The sequence below is a fragment of the Acinonyx jubatus genome, chromosome B3 (genome assembly GCF_027475565.1).
Source record: "Acinonyx jubatus isolate Ajub_Pintada_27869175 chromosome B3, VMU_Ajub_asm_v1.0, whole genome shotgun sequence".
Classification (NCBI taxonomy): Eukaryota; Metazoa; Chordata; class Mammalia; order Carnivora; family Felidae; genus Acinonyx; species Acinonyx jubatus.
Genome location: NC_069386.1, coordinates 41045070 through 41062531, shown reverse-complemented (window position 1 = coordinate 41062531; position 17462 = coordinate 41045070). Strand labels below are relative to the sequence as shown.

The 17462-nt window shown below is 39.7% G+C and overlaps 1 protein-coding gene and 1 pseudogene across 2 annotated transcripts; one reads left to right on the top strand and one right to left on the bottom strand.

Annotated features, from left to right (window-relative positions):
- Positions 1-181: 181 nt before the first annotated feature.
- LACTB (lactamase beta) lies at positions 182-17364 on the top strand. Of its 2 annotated transcripts, XM_027067437.2 has the most exons (7): positions 234-1152; positions 1569-1635; positions 3769-3959; positions 4252-4603; positions 5803-5968; positions 15428-15967; positions 16930-17364. In XM_027067437.2, the coding sequence occupies exons 1-6, from the start codon at positions 790-792 to the stop codon at positions 15957-15959; spliced, it is 1671 nt and encodes a 556-aa protein (XP_026923238.1). In that variant the 5' UTR covers positions 234-789; the 3' UTR covers positions 15960-15967; positions 16930-17364. The 2 variants fall into 2 exon arrangements, 1 of the variants encoding a protein (XP_026923238.1); XR_008299129.1 differs by lacking the exon at positions 16930-17364 and having other exon boundaries at positions 182-1152; positions 5807-5968; positions 15428-15639.
- LOC106986401 (CCR4-NOT transcription complex subunit 7-like) lies at positions 16847-17462 on the bottom strand (annotated as a pseudogene).

The following is a 17462-nucleotide window of genomic DNA, read 5'->3' as shown; positions in this document are numbered from 1 at the left end:
CCCTTTTTGTAGCAATTTGATGTTAGATTTCTTATTTCACAGTAATCTCTGATCATCTACAGATGTCAGAAATGATAGCTAATTGTAAATTATTTCAAGTGCAAAAAAACGTTTAAATGTTTGCAGCAAAAAGAAAAATTGTTTTTAATATGGGCCTGCATATAACCTAACGCTTGATGTGGTGTAACGCTGGACCTCCAAAAGTAGATTTTAAAAAGGACTCAAGTAAATGGAAGGAGCTGAAATGAAGCATAAAGAAAGGACATGGCAAGAGAGAGAGTTGGGGGGTTGGGCGCGGTGGAAGGAGGTGCCTGCAGTGGCTGCTGTGTACGTGGCGCTCTTCCAAGCGCTGAGAATCCAAAAGTAAAAGGCACAGCTCTCCAAAGAGGTCATAGCCTGACTGGTAATCAATCAGATGAGTTCAATGAAAGCGTTAAGCATTATTCAGGAGGTGTGAGCACTGGGGGATCAAAAAGGTGTGGCGAGTACTTCCGCTGGGATGGCAACTGGGAAGGCTTCCCTGAGGAGGTGACACTTGATCTGAGGAGAAGCAGAGAAGAGAAAACTGGTGCGGGGAAAGAAGAAACATCAACAAAGACACCAGGCAAGGAGATAAAGGGAAAAGAGGAAAGGCTCGATGCTATCGGCGCTCCCGAATCCGGCGTCGACTGCTAAGGTCTGCGCGCGGTCACCGCCTCCTCATTTCCATCCAGTCCCCTCCCCTCCCCGCGCCTCAGCCGCCAGCCCTGCCTGTGCGAGCTCCGAGGCTTCGGTCTCGCAGCGGACGCCATGTACCGGCTCCTGTCAGCCGTGACGGCCCGGGCCGCGACCCCCGGAGGCTGGGCCTGGGGCCGCGGGCGGCGCGCGGCCCACCACCGCGCTGGCCTGCCGCCCCTCGGCCCCGGCTGGGTCGGGGGGCTGGGGCTGGGGCTGGGGCTAGCGCTCGGGGTGAAGCTGGCGGGCGGGCTGAGGGGCGCCGCCCCCACGCAGTCCCCAGGGCCCTCCGACCCCGAGGCGTCGCCCCAGGCAGAGCCGCTGCCGCCGCAGGAGCAGCCCTTCGCTCCGTGGTCTGCACAGACCCCGATGCTGCCCCCTACCCGGCGCTTCGCCAGAGCCATCGACAGCAGCCGCGACCTGCTGTACCGAATCAAGGTGCGGAGACGGGGGCGTAGGCTGCCGAGAACCCGGCGCCCCGCCACCGGCGTCACCCCGGAATGGGGCGTCTTGGTGGTCATCTCCCGGGCCCGAGCGGACCCCTCCCCAGGCGGTGGGATGCCTGCGGTCGGCTTCCGAGAAGGACTTCCCGTTCCCCGGCCGCCCGGCCACGGTCAGACGTTCTTGGGGGTTGCCCAAGTGGGGGCGGAGGTCACCTCGCCCGCCTCGGGGACCGCCCCTTCGCCCTCAGTGCAGACCAGGCACGCCCCTCACCGTTAGCGCCGGGCTTGGCCGAGCCGGGGTGGGCGGGGCCCGGGCGGGGCCTCGGGAAGGCCCTAGAGGTGGGCGCTGGCTGGCGTGCGAGGTGTTTCCGCCTGTCTTTGAACTGTCTGTTCTTTCCCCTTCGCTCTTAGGATGAGGTGGGCGCCCCTGGCATAGTGGTTGGAGTCTCTGTAGATGGAAAAGAAGTCTGGTCAGAAGGTGGGCTCAGAAAAGTGTTATTTAGTGGTTTGTTTGGTGCCAGTTGGCGAATGAAGTTTTGATGTTTTACCGCGTGGAGTGAATCCCATGAAATGTTCAGTTTTCCTAAGACCATACGTGTTGTAGAGAAAACAATTCTAACGGAATAAAGAATGGGGCCTTCTGTAAACAGCAAAGTTTAAACGTGATTCTTGAAGTCATAAAGACGGCTTGTGTCTAAGGACTAGATTTACCGTCCTGAAAGTTGTATATAGAACAATCTGTTACCTCCTGCATATTTGTTAGATAACACTTAATGCTAGTTAAATTTTAGTTAACAATTTATCGAGCCCCCTGTTCTGTAAAATGCACTAAGAACTAGGGGTATGCATAATTCTCTTAGTGGGTTTTACAATCTACTTTATTACTTTTGTTTTTCCAAACAAAAACTAGAGACTTTGGGAGAGAGATTTCTAATCATTTTATGATACTTTTATCAAAGCATATTTTATAATTTGATTTACTTACCCATTGCACACGAATTGGTCCAACTGGTCATTACAGGTTTTTAAGAACCCTACTTTTAGGAAATGTGTCAGATATCATTTAAAGGAATGAGTACTTGTGGGGCGACTGGGTGGCTCAGTCAATTAATTCCTATTTTGGCTCAGGTCATGATTTCCGGGTTGATGGGCTCCGTGCTGGCAGTGCAGAGGGATTCCCTCTCTTTCTCTCTCTTCTCTCTCTCTCCTCTCTCTCTCTCTCTCTCTCTCTCTCTCTCTGCCCCTCCCTTGCTTTCTCTCTATTTCTCTCTCTCAAAATAAATAAATAAACATTTTTTTTTTAAATAAAGGGCTGAGTGCTTTTTTAATGTTTATTTTTGAGAGAGTGAGTTGGGAGGGGCAGAGAAAGACAGAGAAAGAGAGAGAATCCCAAACAGGCTTCATGCTGTCACTGCAGAGCCCAATGCTGGGGCTTGAATTCAGGAACTGTGAGATCATGACCTGAGCCAAAATCACAAGTCCGACACAATCCACTGAGCCATCAAAAATTATGTAAATGTCAGCTTTATGGGTGAGGGCTTTATTTTTATGTAAATATTTTTCAGCATAATCTCCATTTACAATTTTAAAACAATCATTGTATCCTTTTTGTTCTTTTCAGATTTCAGTTCTTATCGCTTAGATTTTCACACTTTCAGCCTCCAGAAGATAAAAACAAACTTAAAAATTTCTCTAGGACTTTTTTCTTCTGGTTTGCAGCTGAGGTAAACTGATGGTTACCTACATTGGGTTTGCAGGACACCTTTTCATGTTTACTTTTTTTTTTTTAAGTTTATTTATTTATTTTGAGAGAGACTGAGTGCAAGCAGGGGAGGGGCAGAGAGAGAGGGAGAATCTCAAGCAGGCTCTGGGCTGCTGGTGCAGGGAAAGTCAGGAAACTGTGAGATCATGACCTGAGCCAAAATCAAGAGTTGGTTGCTTAACCCACTGAGCCACCCAGGTGCCCCTCACGTTTACTTTTCCTGCGTGGCTATTTTAAGGAATTTAGTGGAAACTCAAGAATCAAAAATAAATATAATCAGAGAACAAAGATGTTTTCTTTAAAGAATATAGAATAACTTATGTGAAATGTGGAATAACTGAATTGTTGAGATAAACTAAGAATAATTAGGATCTGAAGCAGATAGAAAATTGCTATCGTGCACAGTGTGTAATTTTGGCTCAGTTAGAAGATTCTTAGCCTTACTGTTGGCAGTGTTACTGAGGTTCTCTTCCCTTAAGTGTTGACTTTTTTATAAAAGTGTAATATCAGGGTGCCTGGGTGGCTCAGTCGGTTGAGCCTCCTACTTCGGCTCAGGTCATGATCTTGAGGTTCATGAGTTCAAGCCCTGAGTCGGGCTCTGCGCTGACAGCTCGGAGCCCGGAGTCTGCTTCAGATTCTGTGTTTCCCTCTCTCTGTTCCTTCCCGACTCGCAGCCTCTCTCTCTCTCAAAAAATAAATAAATGTTAAAAAAAAAATTTTTTTTAATGGAATATCTTTTCCTTTAGATAAATACGTGGGATGTTTTAAGATAGTATTGCTTCAGTTTCTGAAGATTCTTTTGACCATGAAGCCTGTTAACAGTGACTTTTTGCTTTTCTTTTTCTAAAGGTTTAGGTTATGCTGATGTTGAGAACCGAGTACCCTGCAAGCCAGAGACTGTTATGAGAATTGCCAGTATCAGCAAAAGCCTCACCATGGTTGCTCTTGCCAAATTGTGGGAAGCTGGGAAGCTGGATCTTGATATTCCAGTACAACATTATGTTCCTGAATTCCCAGAAAAAGAATACGAAGGTGAAAAGGTGATGAAACTCATAGTTCATTTTACTGATGGCATGTTAAATGGTTTAAAAGGTTTCACAAGATTCTTCAGTTTGTTTTTAATGATTGTTAATGGATTAAAGTTTTTTTTTTTTATGCAGATGATAAGTGATTGTGTATTTTTCTGAAACTTAAGGCTGAAGATGTGAACATGACATGTTTTTCCAGCAGCAGTTTAAAATGGAAAACAGTACTGAGGCATTATTCTAAGGCTACTAACTTTTTATTATGCAGTTTAATATTATAATTGAATTTCCATGTTTTTACAATTAGGTTTCTGTCACAACAAGATTGTTGATCTCCCATTTAAGTGGAATTCGTCATTATGAAAAGGACATGAAAAAGGTGAAAGAAGAGAAAGCTTACAAAGCCTCGAAGATGATGAAAGGGACGATGGAATCTGACCAAGAAAAAGAGTTCAAAGAAAAAGGAGGCAAAAGTAACGAAAAGAGTGACTTTGCTAAAGCTAAGATAGAGCAAGATAATGATGCCAAAGGCCGGAATTTAAAACCTGGCAAGAAAAAGAATGATTTTGAACAAGGCGAATTATATTTGAAAGAAAAGTTTGAAAATTCAATTGAATCACTAAGATTATTTAAAAATGACCCTTTGTTCTTTAAACCTGGTGAGTGTTAATTCCCTCTCTTAACAAAGTCATCATTATTGAGGTGTTAATTTTCAGAAAATCTAAGATGATCTCACCCCGAGAGCACTGGATGTGGTTGATGATTGCGGCATGGGTTTCGCTGTTAGACAAGTGTGTGCCTTTTAGTCTGTAGTTCTTGACACAGCCTACCCTCCAGGTAGCTAGTTGTTTAGATTTAGCCTTATCAGTCATTTAGTGGATTTTCTGTATCAAGAGATTTTTGAAAAATTAGGGAGAAATGTTACAATGTTCTCCAAATAAACTCCGGACCAAAGAGGGCATGATAAAATATTGCCAATATGTCAGTATTTAGTGTCTAATTTAGTGTTTGAATTGCTCCACTTATTTTCTGCTTTCACTCCTTAAAGAAAATAGTTTTCAGCAACTTAATTTTATTTCCCAAAAAGCTGACTACAAAAAATTTTTGTAAACATATTTTTTGGTATGATGCCTACCAAAACCACTTAATATCTTTGAATTTACCATGAGCGTATGTACTTCTATTCCATTTCTATTTTAAAAGTTGTTTTCTACCATGAAGACATATTATATAGGTATAATTAATAAGGACAAAGGAATAGAATTTTGGATTTTGTCTTAAAAAATCAGGTTACAATTATTAGCACAGATCATACAATCTGTGTTTCCAGAATCCCAAATGACATAAAGGTATGTATTTGAAATGTATCTGTATTTGAATATATATTTGTATTTTAATGTATATTTGAAACAAAGTCTTTCTACCTACATATGCTTTATTAAAATAAGAAAGTACACAACTAATTCATGCCTTAAACAATGAGTATTAGATATACTAAGAACAAGACCGTTAACTCAAGAAACCAAATTTGCTTTTCTTCCCCTTTCTGTTTTGTTACCAGTTTGAAGGATTTTAATTTAATTTTGAGGAAGGATAAGTTTGCTTATTCATTATCGCAGAAGGAGTAGATTCATGTGAAATGTTAAGTATTCTGATCTTCATTGAATCATGGAGTAAGCAGGGCCATTGCAAAGTTGACAAAATTTATTAACATATCACCCATTATCTTTTTCTAAATGCTAAAGTAAAATATTCCAGTTGTAAAGGTATGCCAGTTTTCAGTGGGAAACGTTTTATGATTGTAAATAATAATGAAGCATTTTCTTTTCTTCCCTCCCCCTTGCAATGATGTCTCAAGGTAGTCAGTTTTTGTATTCAACTTTTGGCTATACCCTACTGGCAGCCATAGTAGAAAGAGCTTCAGGATATAAATATTTGGACTATATGCAGAAAATATTCCATGACTTGGATATGCTGACAACTGTGCAGGAAGAAAATGAGCCAGTGATTTACAATAGAGCAAGGTAAATGATACCGTCTGGTGCATCTAGCTGTATCACATCTTAACGCTGTGTTGTTCATTAAAAGTCAGGCTTTCCTTGTCTCCGTTCCAAAATCACATGTGCCACATTTTAGAGCTTTTCCGCATGTCTGTTTTTCCATCTATAAAGTAAGAGAAATTGAATGTATTTGCAAAGTATCCCAAGTTCCTCAGATGAAAGACAGCAATAATAATTTCAACTCATTATTAATTGAACCACAATTGCACCTATCATGGGCATCTATAATATGCTCTTCCATCATCTCTTTTCTTATGTTGTAGCTAATACTTTACCTTTTATTATTTTTTAATGGTTTTTCAATTTTGAAATGATTTAATACTTAATAGAAAAGTTACAAGATGAAGTACAAAGAATTCCCATATACCTTTCCCCTGGATTCCCCAAATGTTGTCTTTTTACCACATTTGCTTTATTCATTCTTTTTTTCTCAACCATTTGGAAATAAGTTGCAGACATGGTGCCCCTTTACCCATAAATACTTAAATATATATTTTCTAAAAATAAGGACATTCAGGAAATGAATATCAACACAATACTTCTATCAGATCTACTGACCTTATTCAAATTTTGCCAGTTCTTCCAGTAATGTCCTTTATAGCAAAAGAAAAGGAAAAAATATTATTTTCTGGTTCAGGATCTAGTCTAGGTTCATACATTACATTTAGTTGTCATGTCTCTCAGAAGTCACATGAGGTCAGTCCATCCCATTGTTGGTGATAGTGACTTCATTGCTTTTTGAGGTGGCACTGATAGGTTTGTCCCCTGTAGAAGTTTGAGTCATTTAATTGAAATGTATCAAACTAAAATTTTATCATAATTTTTACTAGTGATTTGTAAAAGGGTTATTGGGAGAGAATTTTTGAGACTAATGACTATGATGAGTTGTATGGTTGTGTTTTCTTTTGCATTTCACTCATTACTATTTGGTTTGTTAGAAAGGTAACACATTTAACAAAGCAACTGTTACTTTTATTTTGTATATTTTCTTAGTTCATGCTTTGCAAATGGCTTAATGGTACTTTCATAGTGGGATTATTTTAGCTTTATCTTCTTATCCCTTTATTGGTTTTGTTCAGTCTTCTGTTATAGTTAGTTAAATTGCCATTTTAAAATTACCAGTTTATTGAAAAGGATTAAATGTACATTGCAAATCAGCCTAAGAGAGGTTTTTTTGGATCTAAAAGAAATTAGGTTAGCAGCAAACAATGAATTTTAATTTTAAAATGGCCTATGGTTCTCAACCTCTTCAAACAATTAGTGTTTATTATTTTTAGATCCCACATTACATTCTCCTGGAAAGCATAAGAAAATGCCAGAGTTTGTCAATTGAATCTAAAATGATGCTCTAGTAAAGATGGCATAGATGCATGACCTTATTTTGTTTTAGATCTAGGCATTTGATAATGCTTATACTTATATGTAAGGGGGAGAGAACATTAGGTGTAATCACTCAGCTTCTTTTCTAAACTGAAAATGAAGACTCTATGAAGGTACAGACTGCAGGGCAGTTATTTGCTGTTCGTGACTTGCACGAAAATCAAATATGGCATATGATGCTGAGTTAATTTCAGCTTATCTCCCATTCTTAAAAAAAGAAAGAAAAGAAAAGGCCATGGGTTTCCATTTCTTTTGTTAAAGGCTCCTGTCAGCTCTGATTTGTTAGATTTTGACAGTACCCAGTGGAACTAAAGGGGTAGTTGATTCATTTTAGTTCTATTAAATGGGCTGCTGAAAAAGGGCACTAGAAGAAGGGAATATTGTTACCTATGAAAATGGTCTGTCTGTTTGCTTTGCCTTTGTTTTCCTTACTACGGTATCTATTTGGGCCTCTAAAGCTCAACTCTGATTGTTTTTTTGGTAATAATTATTTTAAAAGAGCTTAAAAGCACTAGCTTTTTAAGTGAATTCAGGGAGTATAAGGAAATTTCAGAGATACGGTTTTTTAAAGACAAAAACATCTTAAAGTAAAACTTGGTAAATGCGTATGTTTCTATTTGTTTATGTTAAACAAGTTCACTGCTTTGTTAGTCTCCTGACTCCTTTATCATAATCATAAATTTAAGCATATTTATATTACCATAACAGGCTTGTTAGAGTTATTATAACCCAAGAGTAAATACATATCATCTTTATCACTTCTCTGTGTGTATATCTGTGTGTTTAAAATAATACCTCCCAGTGTCTGTCACCTGTTTAGGGTATTTCCCTGGAATCCCATCCCAAAATACTACTTCTATTTCTTTGGCCACAATTTTAGCAACAGGCCACACTTAGCTGTAAGAGATGCAGAGAAATTAGTTTTTAGCTGGATACATTGATGTCTTGAATAAAACTGGGATTTTCTTAAATGGAAGATGAGGAACATTGACTTAGTATACACAAATAGATATATTAATTCTGTATAACAAGTATATCCTGTATAGGCAAGTAAACTAAATAACCCTTTAAGCAAATACCCATGGGGGAGTGGACTGAATATTCTTATACTGAAATACACTCAGTTTATTGATAGGGGAATCCCTAGTCAGTGCATTAGCTTATTTTCATTTTATTTTTTTAAAGAATATGAAAAAAATTTTTTTAATGTTTATTTATTTTTGAGGGAGAGAGAGAGACAAACAGAATCTGAAACAGGCTTCGGGCTCTGAGCTGTCAGCACAGAGCCCTACATGGGGCTTGAATTCACAGACTGAGATCATGACCTGAGCCAAAATTAGATGCTTAACCCACTGAGCCACCCAGGTGCTCCGCCCTTTTTTTTTTTTAAGATGTTTATTTTCATTAGTTTATTTTTAGACTCTGTTCATATTTTCTGAGTTTGGCATAATAGTTGGCAACAAAAATCTCTTTTATAATGGATGGGACCGAAAGCTAATACAACGGATGCTTTCCAAAGTGTTTGCTGTAGTTTGACAGTGTAGATATGGTCTGTACCTCCAGTTATTATCTTTATGATTATTACTTATTAGCTTTGTTTGCTACAGTATCTTCCATAATTGAGCATTGTTACTTAGGTAGCTCTTTTCTGTGCCATTAGCTGATAGGCTCTCAAGTAATAGGTTCAATCCAAATGTTAATGCTAAATGTCAAAGTGTGGGATTGGTTTTTATAATATGCATTTTAAATTCTGTGGGTTTTTAAACTTCTCATAACAATATAACATGAACTGGTGCATATTGATTTCTAAAGGGATTTAAGAAGCATTGTAAAAATAAAAATATTTTCAATTTCTAAGTTGATATAGATTTCTATAGTTATATAATGCTGTTGTGCAGAATCTAGAGATTCTTAAATAAGTAGGAAGAGGCTGTTTGTCATCTGGCATTATTCCATCAGTTACTCAGTTACAAAGATGTCTCAGTAACTTACTCAAGAACTTGTGTCTATATTCCATTCTTTTTAGAGCAGAAATTCCTTAAGAATTTGAAATGGTAAACATATCTTTTAGCTGAACAAAATTATTTTCACGAAAAGTCATTAACTTGTTCCCTGTGAAAAGGAATCAAGAGATTAAAGCCTAGAATTTGTTTATTTAAAGTTTGGAATTCTTGATTGGAGTCTGAAATTGTCCATATTTTTATATTTTAAAAGAGGAATGCCTGAGGAGTACTAATTTCCAGCTTTGATATAAGCAGTTTGGAATGCTTTACTGTTAAAAGAAAGTTACTCACAGCTGATTATCAGCCAAAATATACTGGTAGTTCTCCCCTAGTTTACAAATTTGTAGTTCACTGTAAAACATACATTACCCAATAAGAAAATGTATTTCTATTATGTGGTTTCATTTCAATTTCACTGGCTGGAATTAGAAGTGTTATCAAAGTTCAGGAAGAAAGTAAGGAGGCCCTAAAATATTGGAGAAGCCATAGGAATGAAGGAAGGGAAAAGGGTAAGTCACAAAGCAGAAGTTGAATCATAGAATTTAGCATCTTGATGGATGTGAGAGTTGAGGGCAAGAGAGTCAACCAGAGTTTTAATGGAGATGAGAAATATGAGAAGAAGTTTTGGAAGAGATTAATTTAATTTTGGACATGTTCATTATGAGAAATGAGAAGACCACACACATATCAAGTCATTGGTTCTCAAGAGAGCATATTAAGATTCTCTGTAGGCTTCCCCCCCACCATCTTCAAAGCAAATACCTTTGGCCACCCCTGCTTTTCCCAGTGTTATGCCTCAGACTTTTAGGGGACATATAAGATTCTTGAAGGAAGGCAGAAAGGAGTGATTTTTCAAATTATATATGCCCACATTCGCTCCAAAGTTATGAATTTTGAGGGAAGGGTACAATTTTGAGAGAGGGGAGGCCCACAGGTGATTCTGATAAACAACTTTCCTGCCTTTCCCCAAAACCAGATTTGAGAATTATTAATGCTAGTAGAAAATCTGATTGTAATTTGGAACAGGGGCTGTGGAACTGATGGAGATTTATAGTTACCTCTGTAGAAGAGAAGACTTGGGAAAGCGGGGCCACGGTGATTGAAGGAGATGTAGGGAATCGGGATTGAGATCTAGAAGCGGAGAGCAGACTGGCCCGAGGGGGAGTCTGGAGGAAACTCTGGTTAACATTGCTGCAGGGGCAAATAGGATACAGCCTGGATGAGGGAATTAGGAGAGCCTTGAAAATCCACAAGAGAGCTGTTGAGTGACTAAAGACCAGAAGCCAGGTTTTAAGGAGTTGAATGACTAGAGAGGGTGAGTACGTGGAAACAAGGTATGGGCTGCTCTGTGTGGTTGGGAAGTAAATGAGAAGAGAGAAAGGACTGACAACTGGAAGCTGTAACGAGGATAAAAAGATAAAAGGCTTTCCCCCCCCCCCTTAGGATACAGAAAACCAGAGCATTTTGTGAACTAAAGTGAAGGAGTCAAGGCTCCTAGCGTGACACAGAAAGTTCTTTGTGACCTGTCCCCTGGCCCATGTCTTGTCTTCCAGCATCACCTTCTGCCACTTATCCCCTCAAACTCTCTGCCTCAGCCAAAAGAACGACTTTGCTCCCCAGCCTGGCCTCTGTAATCGGCCATTTCAACAAGGCTCACTCTCACTAGTGCTCAGGAGTCCTCACATCCATCTTGCTAATCACCCCACAACCTGTTTCTCAGAGTGTGGTCCAGGATCCAGCAATATTGGCATCACTTGAGAGCTTGTTAGAATTGCAGAATGTTACCCCCTCCCCAGACCCACTGAAGAATCTGCATTTTAACAAAATCCCCAGGTGAGTCATATAGTGCTTTGAAATTTAACTATCCAACAAGACTGTTAGCACCTTGAAAGCAGCCGGTGTATGGTTTAACCTGTCTCTCCAGTGCCTTCCAAGGTGTCTCCATTAAATATTTGGCCAACAAGTGATGTTTTCATGTATTGAAAACTTTTTTTTTAATGTTTATTTACTTTTTTTTTGAGAGAGAGAGACAGAGACAGAGGCATGAGCAAGGGAGGGGTAAAGAGAGGGAGACATAGAATCCGAAGCAGGCTCCTGGCATTGAGCTGTCAGCACAGACCCCGACACAGGGCTCGAAGTCATGAATGGTGAGATCATGACCTGAGCTGAAGTCAGACACTTAACCGACTGAGCCACTCTATATTGAACACGTTTAATGAGCACTCAGTGGATGGCAAATACTGTTCTACATAGGGGAATCATCAAGGAGCAAGATAGGTAAGGTTCCTGCTTTTATGGGAAAAAGACAAACAGGCTAAGAATTTCAGATACTGATAGGAAGAAAATAAAAGAGAACATGGGATAAAAAGTAACATGGAGAGAGGTAGGGGATCCATTTAAAATACATGGGTTTTTTGGAGGCACCTGGGTGGCTTGGTCGGTTAAGCGTCCGACTTCGGCTCAGGTCATGATCTCACGACCCCTGAGTTCGAGCCCCACGTCGGGCTTTGTGCTGACAGCTCAGAGCCTGGAGCCTGTTTCAGATTCTGTGTCTCCCTCTCTCTCTGCCCCTCCCCTGTTCATGCTCTGTCTCTCTCTGTCTCAAAAATAAATAAACGTTGAAAAAAAATTTTTTTTAAATAAAAAAATAAAATACATTGGTTTTAGACATGACTGATAAGGAAGGCTAAATTGCCTTGTTGCAAATACAGAAATAAGTCTGGCACAAAAGAAGCAACAGAAGATGTTCTAAGTGATGAGATCAAAGAAGGAGGGACAAAATCATATTGGATGGTGAGTCTCAATGACATTAGACCTCTGCCCCTTAATTTCACAAATATTTTATAATACTTCTTTTAATATCCTGAAATGAAAGTTGTAGATCATATAACCTATACTCACTACTCTAAAATAAAAGAAGAGAGGCACTTGGGTGGCTCAGTCAGTTGAGCATCCGACTTCAGCTCAGGTCATGATCTCACGATTTGTGAGCTTGAGCCCCATGCCAGGCTCTGTGCTGACAGCTCAGAGCCTGGAGCCTGCTTCAGATTCTGTGTCTCCCTCTCCCTCTGCCCCTCCTCTGCTCGCACTCAGTCACCCTCTCTCCCAAAATAAATAAACATTAAATAAAGAAGAAATAAAAGAAATGTAATTTATAATACATAGTAGATATTTCAATATGTTTGTTTATTCAGAACATTAGAAGACATGATGAAGTCAGATGCAAGTTAATACATAAAAACATCGTAAATGTAACAACTGTAAATGCAGACCACCACAGGTATATTGTATTGGTGCTTCAACTCATGCCTTTGTTGGCCGCCTCTGGCTAAAGATTTGAGCAAAATAAAGTGCAGTCTTTCTTCAGTTTTCACAATAGTTACTTTCAAGAAAAAGGCATCGTAGAATAAATACATGCAAAAAGTACTTTGTGTTTATGTACCAAATGGAGAGGTTTGAGGCTCAGCCCACTATAAATAGATTTTTTTTTAATTTTTTTTTTATGTTTGTTTATTTTTGAGACAGAGAGAGACAGAGCATGAACAGGGGAGGGTCAGAGAGAGAGGGAGACACAGAATCCGAAATGGGCACCAGGCTCTGAGCTGTCAGCACAGAGCCCGACGCGGGGCTCGAACTCACAGACCGCGAGATCATGACCTGGGCTGAAGTCGGACGCTCAACCGACTGAGCCACCTAGGCACCCCTAAATAGATTTTTTACTTCCATGAGTGTCTGGTGGGATAGTGGAAGGTCTTACACGGTATGGGAGAATACCACTTTGTGGGACTTTTCCATACATCATAAGACGTTTAGGACGCTTGAGCCTTTATCCACTAAATGTCAGAGCCCTCTAATAATTGTGCCACCTAAACAAATGCCTCCAAAAATTTCCCTTAAGGACTTAGTACTGCCTCTGTTAAGGACCATCAATTGTGTTGTAGTCCATCATAAGAAACTTGGGTTTTGTCCTCAAAGTGGTAACCATTGGAAGGTTTCAAGTGGATGGAAGAAGGGGGAGACACAGTCTCAGGCTTCTGCATGGAGAATAGACTGCAAGGAGATAAAATGATCTCGGAAGTAGAACTGGTGGAACGAGGGTGTAGAGGCAAAAAGGCAGAGATGTAGGTAGTAGAATTAGTCTTAAAAATAATAAGACTTTTTCATAAGTAACTGGAAAGGAGACAGTAACGCATGATAATGTAAATGCACTTTAAGATAAAGATGGCAGTTTGAGGCCATCTAAAGCACCTAGAGTAGGCTGGAATTTTCTCAGTAAAACAAAGGATATAGTTGTCTGCTCACTGGCCAGGGGTGGATGACCAAGGGTGGAAGAGATTGGAAGTAGCTCTTATGAAGAACATACCAGATAATAACCAGGAAAAGAAGGAGATTTGGTAACAGCATTGACAACTCTTAGCAAGAGTATGACTTGAGACCAGTCAGCTTTGCCGTGTATCTGCAGCCTTTCTTGGCAGATAAGGATCCAAAGAAAGGGGTGCCTAAATTTATTCAGGATTGGCGGATTGGTGAGTGAGGAACCCAAAGGTGCTAGTAAGACCACAGCTGAAACAGTAGTTCAGGCTAAAACAGAAAGTCAGGTGAGATCAAGAGGAACTCCAAGACCTGGGGAGATGGGGAAGAGTACAGGGGGAATAGATGGGAGTCCAGGGGGAATAGTCACAATGAGGGCAGAGAGCAGGTTCAGTTGGAGAGTTTGGCAGGACTGGAAATCACAGTCCCAGGAATAAATTCCCGAGTTCGAGACCTTGCCGATAAAGCAGCTGAAAGTAATGGTGAGCTTGAGTCTGACAGTGTTAGGAATAGTCAAGGTGGGAAGAAGATGAAGGTCATCACAGATGGACAGCACACTGCAAACCTGAGAGCACATTTTGTTACGCATCTTGAAAGAACGGATTCTCTTGAACCACGTTTCATTTTATGTCTAATTATTGTGTGATTTCATTCCATTTACCGAATATGGATGGTGCAGTCTCCTCCTATTAGAGTAGAAAGCTCATGAGGTCAGGCGCTTGGTCTCTTTTGTTTAACATTTCATTCCAGTATCTAAGCAGCGCCACACGCATAGTAAGTGCTCCACCAGTAATTGTTGAGTGTGTGAGTAAATGAAAGCTAACGTTTATTGGGTAGCTACCAGAAATGTGTAAAGGGATTCAGGCACGCATTCCTAACTCTGCAAAGCAGGTATTTTTGTCACCACTTCACAGATTTGGATGCTGAAGCAGAGAGGCAACAGACAGCCTGGGTTTGAATCCAACTCTGCCACTTACAAGCTTTGTGACCAGGGACCAGTTAATTTATACCATCTGTGCCTCAGTTTTCTATCTGTAAAATAGAAATTATAGTGGTACCTACCTCCAACTGTCATTAGTTCATACTTACATAGTTCTTAGAACAATGCCTAGCACAAAATAAGAGCTGTGTAAGTGTTAGTCAAATAAAATAAGCATATTTCACTAGCTAGGAAGGGTGAGTTGGGATTCAAACAGGTTTGCAAACTCTACTTTCTCTCACTACACCAAGAAAGTACTATGTGACATCACTACACATAGTATTCCCATGGCATTTTTAACCAGGAGATGTAGTCTCCTTACAAATATTAATTTTATTCTTAAATATCCCAATGTATACACTTATAGTTATAAAAGTTACATGTGGCACATGATTCATTGACCCCAAGGACTGGGAATATCTACCAAACAAGAAGTGTTTTTGCATATGCACAGGGTAAATGTATCATGTATAACAACCAGTACATTTTTACCAGTATTAAAAGTATAACACACTCAGAATGGGCAAGCCATGCCAATAGGGGGAAAAAAAACACACATTCTATGCTTTAATTACTTAATTATTTATGTTTTTATCAGAATCTGAATCATACTGAAAATCAATGATTTCTGAGAGTGATCGCTCCATGAAAACACATTCTGTCTCATGTACATATTTTCCTATTCATTTTCATATGTAAAGTCAGTAGTAGACTATTAAATTTTTAATGACCATTCTTATTTCATTTTAGATTTTACGTTTACAATAAAAAGAGACGTCTTGTCAACACACCTTACGTGGATAACTCCTATAAATGGGCTGGTGGTGGATTTCTGTCTACAGTGGGTGACCTTCTGAAATTTGGGAATGCAATGCTGTATGGTTACCAAGTCGGGCTGTTTAAGAACTCACATGAAAATCTTTTACCTGGATATCTCAAACCAGAAACGATGGTTATGATTTGGACACCAGTCCCTAACACAGAGATGTCTTGGGATAAAGAGGGTAAATACGCGATGGCATGGGGTGTCGTGGAAAAGAAGCAAACATATGGTTCTTGTAGGAAGCAACGGCATTATGCCTCACATACTGGAGGTGCAGTGGGTGCCAGCAGTGTCCTGCTGGTCCTTCCTGAAGAACTGGATGCGGAAGCTATAAATAACAAGGTTCCCCCAAGAGGAATAGTTGTTTCTATCATATGTAACATGCAATCGGTTGGCCTCAACAGCACTGCTTTAAAGATTGCTCTGGAATTTGATAAGGACAGATCTGACATATCTTAACATCACAGGTACAAAATGAGCTGTTTTATTCTTGTTGTTGTCTTTGGAAACATGAATCCCAAAATACATGAGGTTTTTTAAAAATAGATTTGTAATAGAGTATAATTGAATGCAGAGAATTATGTACCTCTAATTGCTTACTTTTGTAATTGTCTTTTATTGTAGGATTAGTTCTTTATACTCAGGGAAGTAACTATTATTTTTACTTTTTGAAAAAACGTGTTAATTCTTGAATAAAATATTCTGATAAAAAATATATTTTTGAACGTGTAATATAAAGCAAATGTCATTCTACAGGAAAGTTCAAATACTGTCATTTTAATATGACAGCAGAAACAAGTTTACGAGAAACTGTATATTATCTATTGCAGTTTAAAAGAACAAAAAATTAACTCATGGTTTCTGAGGCTTAAGAATTCAGTAGCCTGGCTGGGTGAGTCTGGCACTAGTCTCTAATGAGGTTGCAGACAAGATGTAGTCATCTCAAGGCTTCTCCGGAGCTGGAGGAAATTCTTCTAAAATGGCTTACTCACTTGACTGGTGGTAAGAGGTCTCAGTTTCTCACCATGTGGGCCTCTCTGTAGGACTGCCTACGTATCTTAGTCTCATGTTAATTGGCTTTTCCCAGAGCAAGTGATTCGAGGGACATTGAGAGAGAGGGACAGAGAAAGAGGGAGGGAAAGAGGGAGAGCCATAAGCCAGGCAGAAGTCAGTGTCTTTTATAGCCTAGCCTCAGAAATCATACCCCATCACAGATGCTATATTCTCTAGATCACACAGACCAGCCGTGATACAATCTTGGAGGAATTACACAAGGTATGAATATTAGGAAGTGGATGGAGATCATGAGGGGTCATCTACCACAGTCTGACCTCTGCTCTAAAAATCATAAGATTTTTAATGTTCTCAACCTAACAACCAACTGAGAAAAAGGCACTGATGTCTTCATACTTCTCTCATTTTGAAAAAGGCAATTCCTGTGAGCAATGAATCAGATCCTGCTTGATGCTGTGGTCCTATCCGTTCCAGCTCTAACTGTTCAGCAACTTCCTGTAAACCACCTTTGAGATTTTTGCAGCTCTTTATGAGGCACTTCACATCATATGTGACAGGAAAAAATAATCAAAGGATCTCCAAGAAGTCAAGTTCTTCAGGCAAGTTAGAGTTGGTCAGGATTTTCATTAAATAGCCAAGGTCATAACCACTATGAAATGATAACCATTTGACCCCTTCACAGAAGACCACTCCCGATGTCATAAGAAGTTCTGCAAAGTACTGGGTCTCAAATCCTTCCTCCTCATGTTTTTTAAACTGGATGCCAGATGTTGTTAGTAGCTCTATAGAGTCCTGGGCATACATGTCCTTCGTCAAATTAAATTTAAAATTAAACTGCCAAGTTGAAGTTTCTGGAGGGTATTCTCCTTGCTCATTCACAAATGTCAGTCCTAGCTGAATTATCTTTAACAAGTCTACATTAATGTCCTTTCTACATACAAAATACGC